At 41.8% G+C, this 14,016-nt stretch overlaps 1 protein-coding gene across 8 annotated transcripts in view; it reads right to left on the bottom strand.

Annotated features, from left to right (window-relative positions):
- Window positions 1-13,753, bottom strand: part of kansl1b (KAT8 regulatory NSL complex subunit 1b) — a 47,350-nt gene extending 33,597 nt beyond the window's left edge. For 2 of the 8 annotated variants that reach the window (XR_014124294.1, XM_027026734.3), the window contains exons 1-2: window positions 12,150-12,596; window positions 4,305-5,607 (exon numbers count right to left, since the gene is read on the bottom strand). Coding sequence is in view for 7 of the 8 variants with exons in the window: in XM_027026734.3 (XP_026882535.2) it covers window positions 4,305-5,518 (1,214 nt within the window). In the remaining variant the exon portion in view is untranslated. Of the gene's footprint in view, window positions 1-4,304; window positions 5,608-6,084; window positions 6,315-11,067; window positions 11,227-12,149; window positions 12,598-13,640 lie in introns of those variants that run through there. The other 6 variants (XM_081716559.1, XM_081716563.1, XM_081716562.1 and 3 more) reach the window with 6 other exon arrangements.
- Between the last annotated feature and the right edge of the window lie 263 nt (window positions 13,754-14,016).

The raw sequence follows: 14,016 nt of genomic DNA on the forward strand, positions 1-14,016 counted from the left end.
AGTCATTAAACTTCACAGAGAGGTCATCTGCATAAAAATTTAAATATTAAAATGTCAAATTAATTCCCTAAGCAGTAGCATATATAAACAAAATATGGCCAAGAACAATGCTCTGGAAGACTCCATAAGTAAAATCAACCATGGTAGAAGTCTCAGTGAAATAAAAAAATTCAATTTGATAAATAAGACTGGAACTACTTTAAAATAATGCTCGTTATACGTACCCACTTCTTAAGCCTGAACAACAAAATGCAATGCACACTCCTGTCAAAACCTGTATTAAGATCAAATAATACCAAGGCCTGTCCAGAGAGAGCACCCATTAAAAGATCATTTAAAATTCTCATCAGTGCTGTCTGTGCAATGTTTAAGGTCTCCAGCAAACCCTGTCAGTTGGATTCAACATGCTGGACTTAACACTTGATGCAGATCAGGGACATGATGTTTACTGATTACTGAAATGATGCACCAATATCACCTTGGTTAAGAAATAAACATCCCAGACCAGAAGTAAATGCAAACTGAATGAAACAAAGGCAACAAGAAATTGTGGAATTCTTGGTCAAAATCAGAAAAAACAGCTAATAAATCTAATTTTAAAATGAATGTACATAACCATGCACAAGGAAACAAGTTAACAAGGTGTTTGCATTCTAACCATGTAAAACAGATATAATTGGCTCCTCATAGCCAGACTATTGTAGAAGTTGCCTAGGTTAAGTATTCCAAAATGTGCGTTATTGCGAACTTTGTGTTCGATGCTTTAAGCGGGTGGTAGTTCAGAAGGTTTGCTGAATGTCTCTTCTGAGAACTTGTATGTATTGCTTTGTTGCATGTATAGATTTGTTACACTGAATTTATATATTGATTACAAATATTTATAATTAAATGTCAGACATTTTCAGTACAATAAGTTCCACTGACATTTTCATAATGTGTCACTTCATAAATTCAGGCCTACTTGTAGAACTTGCAATGCACAGAGATAATGCTCCAGTAGTCATAACCAAGCAGCCATAATGGGCTTTATGCACAGAGACTTACAGCAATGTGGGAGTAGCAGTTTTCAGCCTCAGCAGTGAACACAGCATCATTGTAAACACAGGAAGTAGACAGAGGACCACAAACTCAGGAGTACAAAAGAAGCACAATGTAGATGAGGAGATAAGAACCCAAACGAACCGGCTAAGTGACCTGGGAGGATAAGGGTTGAAGGGGAAGAGAAAAAAAAAACCCTGAACTAACCAGCTAAGTGACCTGTGCATTTATCAGGCGATTCTACACCTCACTAGTCAGTAGGGTCATAAATCTGATCTGGTTTCCATGCATATGGAAAATCATCAAATTCAAATTTTGAATTTGGCATCAATGCAGTGAAACTGCACAAGAGAGCCCTTGCTTAAAGATCATTTTAAAATTCATGCACCAATAAATACATAAACAGACAAGAGCAAGAACAGGCTGAATAGTTCAGTCTTAACCACTGACACACACACACAAAAGAAGTATGCTATTGTGCCTGGTAAGGGAAAAACACAAACTACATTTAAAATTTATTTAGTCCCAAATCTACAATAATCCCTGGGGTACTGTTTAAGCCCTGAAATGACATGGAGAACCATTAGAATGGAGATTCATAGTTCATGTTCTGACAAACAGTCATTACACCTCAGTGACAAACAAATGTGCTCGCTGTTATGTGCAAGTACATGCCGGCTAATTATTAGTTGACAGTGCCATCTGTCTTTGGGGTGGCCTGAGGTAGGACCGAGAGCAGAGATGGTGCGTATGCACTTGTGGGCACCTCAGGCTCAGATATTCTTAGAGACATGGATATTTAGTCTGAGTGAGGGAAATAGAGAGAGAGAGAGAGAGAGAGAGAGAAAAAAAATGTAGGTTAGTTTAAAGGGATGGCTGCAGCAAAACTAAGTTAATCATTAGCACAGATTTCAGAAGGCTCCAAGCCAGACTGACCAATTTGTTGCCACTTGAATAAGTCAGCAAATTAAAAAGCATGTTACAAATATTTTTTTAAAAAAGGTCAATGTCTAAGAATTTCTCCTATATGAATAACCACATGCATGGCCACGTATCGCTATGAGCAATTTTAGGTAACCATTAGGACTTCTCTCCAGGTGACATTTAAAGGCTGTAACAGCTGTACATCACAGAGAAATCATGACGATTTGACTGATGAAATATCTGCTATAATCAAAGTTTCAAGGCTGACCAAAGAGGATGACTAATCAGGGGGGAGGGGAGGAACAACAAGTCTTGCTTTAAATTGCATCACATACTAGAAGATCTAAATCGAATTACTATTTATAAAAGGTCAAAGAAAGAAATCCATTAAAGATTTTAAATGTCAATTATACAAAAGACTCGATACTTAAAAGAACACCCAACAAGGGTTATGTAGACCAGTGTCACCTTATACTTGTGTGCCAGGATCTGCAAGTAAGCCTATTCGGTGTTACACAATAGTCATGTGACTACTCCATGCTGAAATACAGACTCTGGTTATCCATCATGTGGCTGTTTGACAAAAACTTCACACAATGTGTTGGAGAAAAACCTTTAATGAATTCTAAATTACAGTGATGACATAACCACCACCGAGTAACATCTTAACTGGAATATTTCTGCTGACAAGGTGGTTCTTAACCATTCATCTAATCTTTCAATCTTTCACCAACATACATGTTAAGCATCATGTAAAAATCAAGTTAGTTACAACCATGACAGTAGATAATTATTGCTTAATAAAAAAAAATAGGAAACAAAACTCCAACAGAAAATCCTGAGCAGACTTATTTATTGCAATCCTGAGCAAATTATTTATTGCAGGCTTCTGGTCAGTAACCTATGTGAAGTTCAGTACATCCTAGGAGTAAATGTAAACAATAAACAGCGTTACTGCAGTTTACCTTTCCAAACTCCCTATATGTTCATACCTGAATCACCTAGCGACTAAAAAGGAGGGCCTGATCCAGTAGGCACAGCAGCAAGGCCATGTGATTTACTCTCAGGGCTAAATGCCTCAAGCAACAATAACCCAAAAGCAATGACTTATATGCTCAAGAACAGACATCTTCCATCACAAAAGGAACATTCAGCATTTTCCCTCCATATTAATAAAACTGATGCTTTCAAAGTTTCAACCTTAGTAACATTTCCTTAGTCTTCTTATAATGGCAGACACCCTCAGTAACGCACTTTTAACTAAGTCCAAGAACAAGTTCTGTAGATAGATAGTGGTAGAATGGGGTGATACTTGCATCAGGGTACCATAACTGACGGTGTATCTTTAGGATTTTGGGGTAATCATGTAGGAATGGAACATCATAGTTGACACGGCAGACTTCAAATGGACAGCTTGGCAGGTTGCTGTTACACAGTCATATTCAGTGATCTCGCAGAACGCAAGGTGCAGCTCAGCTTTCATTATAAGGAGCCTGAGCTGCTAGTCATGTACAGATAATTCAGCAACACTAAAGCAGGGGTAATAAACAAATACCTTTTGAGTCGCAGATACCTTTTAAGATCAAGAATACAAATACTTCACTACCAAAATTATCTGTTCCATCAATACAGGTTACATATTCTTCATCTAATAAATTTAGCAGAGACTTCAAAGCACTGTTTCACAAACTGTTAGCCAAACTGGAGAAAACAGCATCGCTAGATCAAGTCATAAATAACAAGCATGCTCACTTTCAGCAGACGCTCACTTTCAGAGTATGAACTCTATATATATATATATATATATATATATATATATATATATATATATATATATATATATATATATATATATATATATATATAAAAATAAAAATTATCTAAAGTAGAAGACAGCTAACTGAACCCTAGAGGACTAAAATTCTCTGTTTGCTGCTGCCTATGTTAGTACAAGCATGTAAATTGGTAGTTTGCCAACTCCACTCTGACAGGTCATTAGTACCACAGCTAAGTAGAAATCAATTAATGCAATTCCTTGCTGACCGTGGGCCAAAATGACTGTAGACAGCATTGTTAATATCATAGTTCATGAAACAGACAGACAAACTGTCTATCTGCTACCAGTAACAGCTAGAGTACGCAGATTTTCCACACCAAGTTACTTTATGCAAAGAAACATAGCTAGACAGCACGTGGCTACCAACAGAACCTAGATTTATGTGCTCTGCTCTGCACTGTGTCAACCTACTGGTCATACTCAAATGTCAGTTTATCCAGAGTAAACATTTACAGCCATACTCAAAGCATACCACTCAACCTTATAGCCAGGCCTGGGTACTCACAGGGGAATGTGGCGTTGCTCAATGTCCACCCTGGTGAGCTCATCTTCTTCCACGTCTGTCTCTCCCCCGGAGCTGCTTTCGGTAGCGTCCGAATCGAAAGCACCCTCGGCGGACCTCAGGTTGGTAGTGCAGCAGAGCGCAAGACGCTCCAGCTCGGCTGGCACCGTGCCACCCTTCAGGAAGCGGCCCAGCCGGTCCTTCTCCTGGAGCGCCAGGGCGTCGGCGCCGTAGCACCCCCGTGGCCATGAGCCGTCCTGCGGCCCCAGTGTGCTGTTGAGAAGCCCGCCAAGCTGCTGCTGTACGTGCCGCTCCACCTGTTTGGCCTGCACCACCTGCAGCCTCTTGCGCAGTCGTCGGAGGCGGCCCTCGATCTCGCCCTGCCGACTCTGACTCTGTTGGGCGCGGTCGCGCAGCTCCACTCCCACGCTGTCCAGTGGGTACTGGGACGTGGCTGGGGGAGAAGCCAAGGGGTCCTTGCTAAGCAAAGGCAATCTTTCTGAAGGTTTCTCCTCGTCCAGCTCCGAGGGTGCACTGGGCATAGGAAAGGAAGTGGGGGGCTCTTGGCTATTAGAGCAGTCCTGAGACACACCCCTTGGACAGCGGTGCTGCTCGATGCCATCTCTAAGAGGGCCGTTTCCCATTAAGTTCCCATGGGAGGTGACGGCGTGAGCCTGGTGAAGTGAGTCCTGCCCGGCATGCTTGCCTCCGTTCAACGTCACGATATTGTCTCTGTCTGGGCCTGGTTTGGTCAATTTCTTGGCCATGCCATTAACTGGGGTGCCCTGCAAAGAGGGTGATGGGCACGGCCCGCTAACGCTGCCCACACTCATGATGCTCTTGAACTGCTCCAGGGTCTGATGCTTGCGTGGTAAGAAACCGTGGGTCTGCAGCAGGACGCCTTGTAGTCTGAGGGACTCCTTAGGCGAGGGAACGGACGTCACATCCGAGCACAGGTACGAGGTCACGAGCGGCTGGCGCTTGCCCAGGGGCGTGGGCGTGGCTTCCACACAAGCAGGGTCCTCCCTCTTGCAGGAGGCGTGTTCTTCCGGCGTCTTGCGCTTGACTGTGCCGTTACTGGAGACGAGAATGTGGCTGGTACCGCCGTTGCCCTCCACGCTGCTGGGGGACAGGGTGGAGGAGGGCGGAGCCAGTTTGAAGCGGATGCGGTGAGCTTCGGCCGGAGCGTCGGTTAGAGCGGGCGCCATCGCAGCCATGCAGCGCTCAGAGGGGGCGGGCGAGGGGGCCTCTCCCGGTGCTGAGGCCAGCTCCACGCCACCCACCTACCGTTACGCCAGAGGACAGCCTGCCAGAAAGGACAAAAAAAAAAAAAAAAAGTCAAAACATACACAGTACCTGGCTCGAAACATCTGGGAAACATCCATTTAAAAAAAACAAAAACAAACAAACAACAACTCCATTAGACCATTTTACATGATATAGAAAATAATGCATGTAGGAGAGTCCTGTTTTCACTTTAGTAGCACAATGCTGTGCTACTTGAACAACTAGGCTACATAAAAAAAACCCCAAACAAACACACATCTTTCCATCAAGTACCAGATTTTTATCAGTAGGTCAACAGCCACTGATATGTAGTCAGTCTTCTTACACATGAATAGCTGAGCTGTGCAGAGAAGCAGGGGTGTGGGTGAAACCATATTGGGGGAAGGGGGTGGGGGCTGTTAGCTGAGTTACAGACAGGCTCTGGCAACTATAGACGTGTGTGTATATGTTTGTGTGTGTGTGTAAGCACACAAGATAGTAGAGATAAACAAATCACCAGTATCAATGTAGATCAGAGTTGCTGCCAGACCAGAAACCTGCAAGGCCAGACCTGGGCACTTCATAGGAGGGAGGTCAAACATTCTGGCCACTGGACTACGGAGTAACTCCCATCATTCTGCCTCAGCAAGCCAAGGAGCTGGTGCAGGCTTTCTGGCGAATTCCATTTTTACCAGCATGGTGGAATACTGACTGGATGTCGCGTCGCACAAGGCTTGTGTTCGTTTTCTGAACAGAGAGGTTAGAGGGTCCGCTTACATCTGGCTTACGACAACAACCGACAAACCTCTGTGCAGTACTTACAAGAACAGGCAGAGTTGCAGTAATGTACAAGTATACCATAACCTTCTAGAGCCTGCTGAAAGGGAAATGTATTCTCACTGTATAAAGCCTAGAGCTGGGAAGACAGAAAGAGCCAGGGTGATCAGAACTGGCATGGTAAATGAGCATATTTATTTTACTGGGGGCATTGTTACCAGACAGCCTCAGCTAGTGCAGCATGAAAACTGCCATGATTGATGCAACATCTTGTACAGGGTTTTAATCTGGAGGTTATTAAAGAAAAACCCACAGTGACTTCTGTTGCTAGCTTGTAACAGTTAGTAAATTAGCTCAAATCTGAGTCAAACTATGAATCAGCAATGACAGTATAGCCTATATTTTCAAATGTACAACAAAACAACAAAGTCAGAAGCTAAACAATGTACTGGTAAATCTGTCCCCACCCCCCAAAAAATATTCACATCAGTAGAAAGAATAGTGGACATGACGACTTTCCACCTTTTGTCAAGAGGGCAAATATTATTAAGTGCCATTTTCCAACCCTGTCTTTCCATGCCACACCTCTGTAGGTGCCAGCTGTTTTTGTAAGGCCATTTCCCACCACCACTAGATGATAGAGAGGGTCTCAAGGAGATCTCAAGAGGTCGTTGACATATACAGGCCTACATAGAAATTAATTTGAGAAAACAAGACTGGTCGTGTCTCTTTTACCAGAGTTTAGGTAATACATCTGTGAAGTTACAATACAATCTGAAAATTTAGAATTTGAGGGTCAGAAATCAAGAAAACATACAAGTATATTGCCCATGAGGGCAGCACACACCAAGCCACACACACATTTTAAGGGTGTCCGTGTGTGTATGACATGCCATCTAGGCAGTTCCCAGACCATAGAACTGAACAAAGCTCAACCAGCTCTGCAGCCTAACTAAAGAAGAGACCAGAACAGAACTAGGCCATTAGCTCCTCCTCAGTACTGAAAATTTGGTTCAAATGGACTTCAACCAGCTCTGCCTTAAAAAAAAAAAAAAAACTAAGTCGTAAAAGACCACTGTGCAATATGGTCAGAAGATGAACTTTTAAAAATGACTGAAAAGATGAGCAATCAGCTTGAAGTCAAAAACCACCAAATGACCTGCTGTGCTGTGCTCGGAATCCCAGATTGGATTTTATCCAGATTTGATAATCGAATCCTGGTCCCTGGGCTAGGGTTGGTGCCCCGGGTGCTCCACAAGCTTAAAAACTGAGGCAAAAGAACAAGGCCATTCATAGCAGGGGAGACAACTGTCCCCCAGCACACGACTGGCTGTACTGCTGCTGGGAAAGAAGACTGGCAAAGCGCCTGTTTTCCATCAAAGTTCACAACATAGCATGTACGTGTGTTGCCTGACAGTATGGTCAGACATCAAAGGCACAGAGGCAAGACCTGAGCAGTTATTTGCAGGCAGCAAAGAGGTTTAACAACAGCAGCAACAGATCTACAACTTTCACAAAGAAGCAGTGGTGGTGTAAATGCTTTGATTGTAATGTCATTAGAAATTATAAGACATGGCAGGGGTAGGAGCAGTGAAGAACACTAAGCATTTATTAAAAAGATTTAAATACCCTTTCACCAAAACACAAGGTTATTCAGACATATTGACACTCCTAGCAAGTGGACTTTGCCGATTTGCCAGTTATTTTAGGAGGCGGAGCTGATGTTTCCCAAAACAATAATGACAGAGCACCTTTAAAACTATGGGAACATTTCAGTAACACCAGGTCCTTGAGATTCAAAGGCTTACTAAACTCTAGTTTAGTAGCACTATTTCTATGCTCTCTCCAGAGCACTAATGCTGTTGGACACAATCACTTAAAAAAATTCCAGGGACATTTTGCACCTCAGTCCTCATGCTACATGCTCACCCCACTCTTCTAGAATGTGAAACCACCAACAATTTATTAAGCAAACAGAGCTGCTGAAGAGGTGCACACGTGTGCGTACACACAGACACAGACACACAGGAGTCTGTGCTGCAACTGGAATTGGGAAACTCACCCTGACTACAGCATTAAGCGCTCTTCTCTAGTCCACAGGCAAAGTACTGCCCACTAGCGATGCGTGTTTCCCGAGCCCATCGTCTCGGTGCAAGTGCAGAGTCGTTGCGTAATTACATTAACCCGGGGCTGCCAGTGCTGATGCTGCTCTTCCAACACTAGGCAGAGGCCCAGTCGACATCACTGAAGATTATTACACTGCATAATAATGCATGCTGCTCCCAGTGGAAATCTCTTATGAGACTGGGATTATTTTCTATTGAAATGAATAAGACAAAATATATACAGAATAAGTACCAAGGATCTTATATATTCTGAACATGACCAAACAGAAGTTAATGATGCCTTCGGATACAGGGGAACATGATCAGAGGTATGTGGAAAAGAATGACGGTGTGTGCTCAGAAGAAAGAAAAGTATTATTGGACTAGAATTCTCAAACTACATTAAGCAGAGTCAAGGACTGGAGAGAATTATGCAGTTAAACTGAATTATTCACAAGGTACTCCCTCACCAAAATAGGCAAAGAGCTGCCTTAAATATCCAACTAACAGCTCTTACAAGGAATTGATAATGAGAATGTGTGTGTGTCATTTCACCACTGAACCCAATAAATCTGCAGGAAGAAATTAAGGTCAGCTGGCAGAGTTAAACCCAAGTTATGAACTGCCATCAACCACTGTTCTTGTTTTTTTGCACAGGGCTTGACGAACACTATGGCAACATATACTTAACTTTAGACATCAGTTTCACACACCTCCCACCAACTGTAAAACCTAAGGAAATAGACATTTATTTTGTGTTTTTAAAACAGCAAAGTGAGTGCATAGTAGCACAACATTAACCAGATATTTTTCCCCAGGAATCAGAGACCATGATTTCTTCCATATGTCCAAACCACTCCCAGCTGAGCTAGTTTACTCACAAATGCCCTTTAGAAATGATTTAATTAAAAGGAGTTTAAAACACAAACACACACTTACAGAAATGCCTTTGTACGGCACATCTGCCCTTGTGGAGATGAAGCCATTTCAACTGGTTTTGATGGTAAGCAGACAAGAGATACAGTGTAAGTGTGACATGCCTGTGAAGATACACCATATCCAGCCAAGCCCATAAACATGTAGCTTCACCACGCCATGCCAGCCCTCTCCCTACAGCTCCATGCAAACACACAATAGGTCTCGGACGTCCGCCCTCCCCGCCCTCTTGGCATGTTCAGGCACGGTCATTACCACACACAAATCAACTTCAATTTTGAATTTCACTCCTCATGGGAGACTTCTATCTCGCCACCCCAATTCTCAATAAGTGAGGGAAACAAATTTAACTGGTGAAAGTGAAATCAGGTTTAAATAAATTAAAATCCAATGGGCCTATAGACACACCATGATACAGGACTGCATTCTCACTGACATTTTTCATTTTGTACCTGCACTATATCCAAGCATTTTCATGGAGGAGTGTGGCAGGCAGTTGGTGGTAGTTAAGGTGGTAGTTAAACACCTTACAGTGCATTATTCATAGATGTTCCATCTTCTACTTAGAGCTTTGAAAGGCAGCAGCACACGAGACAGAAATAATTACATGCAACACAACAGCTGACAGATGCCTGATGCAAAGGCATACAACAACTGTGAAGAGGGCAAAATAAAATGAAAATTTCATCCACAAAGGTTTAAATCCACACTGAAGTATCATAATCAGTAGCCTTTGCAACAATACTTCCAATGTCCCATAACAGGCATAACCAATTGTACAACTTGCACAAGAACAGGGCAGTTAGATGGTAAGAGCAAAGACTGAAAGACATTAACTGAGAACATTCCAAAACAAAATCTGTATGACTGCACCAACATAATGTTAAGAAATTAAAACATCCTTTGAGGATGCAGTGCATAGCTGAATCGAAGTAGTTTCAAACAAGAGGAAACAATATGAATAATCAACATAATCTGTTCACATGTGCCCCCTTGAGCCTCTCTGATGATATACGAACACGTTCACTGTCGCTTAGGGTGTGACAATGGTGTAAAAATTAATTACATAGCTTTAGAGGGTGCGTTACTGAAGCATCGCTTTTCATACAAGGAACTAAAAACATATATGGAACCTGTAGCTCACATGCCAGAGTGAAAAAATAATGCAGTTTTACATAATGGGAAAGAGGAAATGGGCAGATCTGGACTATTTTCAGTATTCAGTAGAGCAGTGTGGGGGTGGTTGTACTAACTGACCTAAATTCATCTTAAGATGAGGAAAACAAGAAACCAATTTGTTGAAATGACCTAGACTACATAAGTTATTGAAACTGTGGATGTGTAAAATGAAGCTAAAACAGAGAGCCACATAAGTCTGGTCTGTAGTGCAAGGCTCTTAGACTGCTAGGAATTAAAGAGGGACAGCCCCACAAAAAGAAATGTTATTTAAATAAATAAAACGAGCGTGTAAGTTTGATATTTAACCTCAATGATCTTGTGTATGGTTTTAGGATATGCAACGTAACACACTTGACGGAAAAGTACAGCGCGTGTAACGCCAACCACAGGTTTAACACGTTAGCGTGCTATTAAAACGCACAAAACGGCGGAATCAAACGACACTTTAAACGTACATGGACGAAAATAACGCAAACAACAGAAAATTAATGGAACCCAATTACAGCGAGGTACGGTTTAGTCTGCAATCCAGCCGTCCCATGCGTCTACTTCACTTTGCGCGGCTGTCGACCAGGCAGCGTAGTTCACTAGGCCGAGGGCAGAACTTCATCCAAAAAAGAAAATTATGTAATACTGCCTGTTCTGGAAAACTCCCGTTCGGCCTAAAAGCAAAAAGTTTAGGATATTGCGTCATTTACAAATGTAATCTTGTATTCTTGCATGCAATGCCCACGTGAGTAACCCTCTTTAAATAACATTCCAAATAACATTAAACGCACAACGCTTCACCCCAACAGCCAGGATCGTCGAGATTATAAAACTATAATGAAGCGAAAACGCGAATTCTCCGGGCAAAACGTGGCCTCAACGTACAATTGCACCCCTTAGAGTAACAAGTAAATATGAACTGAAAAGCAATAAAGACCTACTGAGCATGGTGTTCATTTACATTGTGCAGACCGTACGCTGCGTAGGTCACCTCTGAGAAACTTCCATTCATGCTTTTAAATCTCTAGCTATCTTGATAAATTGATCAAATTAACCTCGACATCCTACCGTCATAGCAGATCCACACTGGACGGCGCGAAACGTTGAGAAATAGCCCAGGCGTAACACAACATGTCCCTGTATGTTAGGTTAGCCAGCGGGCTATACAACCTATAATTAATCTACTTAGGCATTACACACGATTGTTGGAAATATAAAGGGAATCGTCGCTAATTTATTCGTATTGCGTTCATCTTAATTTGCTATTGCATACTTTCATGCATATCGCAAATACTGATAATACTAGACAGATACACTGCCGGTCTGGTGATTTTGCAACCTTGAATGTCTGACTCCCTTGGCCGCTTACTTCACGGTTTAACTGTAACAAATGATAGGAAATAACTAACAAGCTACGCCAAGAACGAAACAATTTTAACTCAAAACTCAAAATACCACACAGACAAATATTTGACATTAAATACTAAATACAGTTGCAATTTATGTCGATATATATATATCAAGTCACCACTGCTTTGAATTTAAGTTCCCTTATACTGCTGAGTTTAAAGTAACAAAGAAAAAAGGAGGAACCTACCACGTGATGAGGAGCCGATTCCGGGGGAATTTCAGTAAGAAATCTCCGCAGTTTGAGAATAAAAACAAAATTATCCAGATTCAGATGCGTATTCTATTGCGGCACTATTCTTCTTTCCGATAAAATTCGGCTGTTGTGCGTCCCAGTTTCGGTAACCCCGTGCCGCGTTTGGAATCACGAAATGGGCGAAAGAAAACGGGTAGTCAGCTAAGGAACCAAATCTGCTCGCCTGCTTGAACCACAAAGGCCGCGATAAATAACCAAATATTACCCCGTCCCGAACGATGTTTACGTGCAATGTCTCCTCTTTTGCTTAAAAGCACCCTCTCGGCTTTGATTAAATGATATTTTGTCGATTAATCCGTTTTTTATTGTTGTTGTTTCAGGAGGAGCGACGCTAGGAAAATGGCGGCTCGCTCCTCTCCCTCGGATTTCAAGTCTGACAAACAGAAAACGAGAGCAGGGCAGCGGCGGGAGACATTCCTCACAGTCGCCGCTAGAGTGGATGACTTCCTCTAGCTTGCTTTTTCAGCAGTAGAGGGAGCCAACGTGCAAGCAGATTTAAAAACGCCAGGTTTAAGCCTCTTAAATGTGTCCCACAATTGAGAAATACCGACAAAAGTTAGTTGTCGTTTTTTATTAGTCTATAAAAGGTAAAGTAAATCTACACTACATCAACACGAGGACGAAACAGAATCATTAAAAAATAATCCTAGGAAAACCCAGACAGAACAACAATCTCTAGCGTGAAACAACTGTGCCACAGCTGTCTCTGTCCCTAAGATTACAACTGCTCATGATTTCCATGGGAAGAATAAAGGGAGCCCATTGGATAAGTCGCCATTTGAAAAGACAAAAAAAAAAAAAAAAAAAAAAGTGCTGTGTTGTACTACCTCCAGTAATGCGCTTAACAGTAGAAGACAGAACACTGCACACCTAAGACTATCAAGGCCATTTTACTATTGCTTGCTGTCTGATCACTGGAGCTAAAGAAAATTAATTCATAAGCAAAGAGAAACAAGTGGTTGATGAGAATAAGAATTTCCAAGGCCAGCCTCTTTACCCAGTGGAATTTCTTTCAGATGTGAAGGTCCTGCACTGCTTTTCAGGTTTGTAAATGTATTGACACTTAGAATTGACAAAGTAGAAATGTTTTAAAGTGTTTTCTAAAAATGACTTTTGATGGGTTTGTAAGCAACTTGTAAATTGCATCCTCTAATGAAGATGACATACAATAGCAAACAATGGGGCATAAATTGCTTTTGGCCTAATGCAAATAAATGGAAATTAAATTTAAATAAGACCTAAAGTGTTGCGTTCAAATCGGGTAACTAGTGTAATTGCGCCATCTGTTGCTCAATACGAGACATTCCACCCTAAGAAGTCACAGTTGAAAACCACGGCGGCTTGCAAATTAATTGTAAATCAAATATACCTTAGATAACTAAAAATTATTCTGGAAGTGTTTGCGTATAATTAGACCTTTCTCACCAATGAAAGCCATGTCTTGAGTCCACTGTACAGATGTGCCCGAACTGCCATCGTTAATCCAAGTGTCTCCGTTTACCTCGTCCAAATATCTAATGGTGTGTACAAACTGAAACCTGGAGAGGAAAAAAAAGTAAACGCAAAACTGGTTTTGTTTCTACCACTCAAAAAGATAAAAATAGTGAACACCAGCACTGATTTCCGAAAGCTTCGTTAGATATCTGTTAAGTCAAGATGACATCCTGTTGGTACAGGGGGTCGCAAAACCCCTCGATCAAACTTTTACTGTAAAATGTAGACGGGTCACTCAAGAGCCTGTATACAAAACTAAATAACTGCGAGCTCTAGTTTGATACTTATGCCTGAATTATACCAATAC

The sequence above is a fragment of the Electrophorus electricus genome, chromosome 6, assembly GCF_041902795.1.
Source record: "Electrophorus electricus isolate QZ-2024a chromosome 6, ASM4190279v1, whole genome shotgun sequence".
Lineage (NCBI taxonomy): Eukaryota > Metazoa > Chordata > Actinopteri > Gymnotiformes > Gymnotidae > Electrophorus > Electrophorus electricus.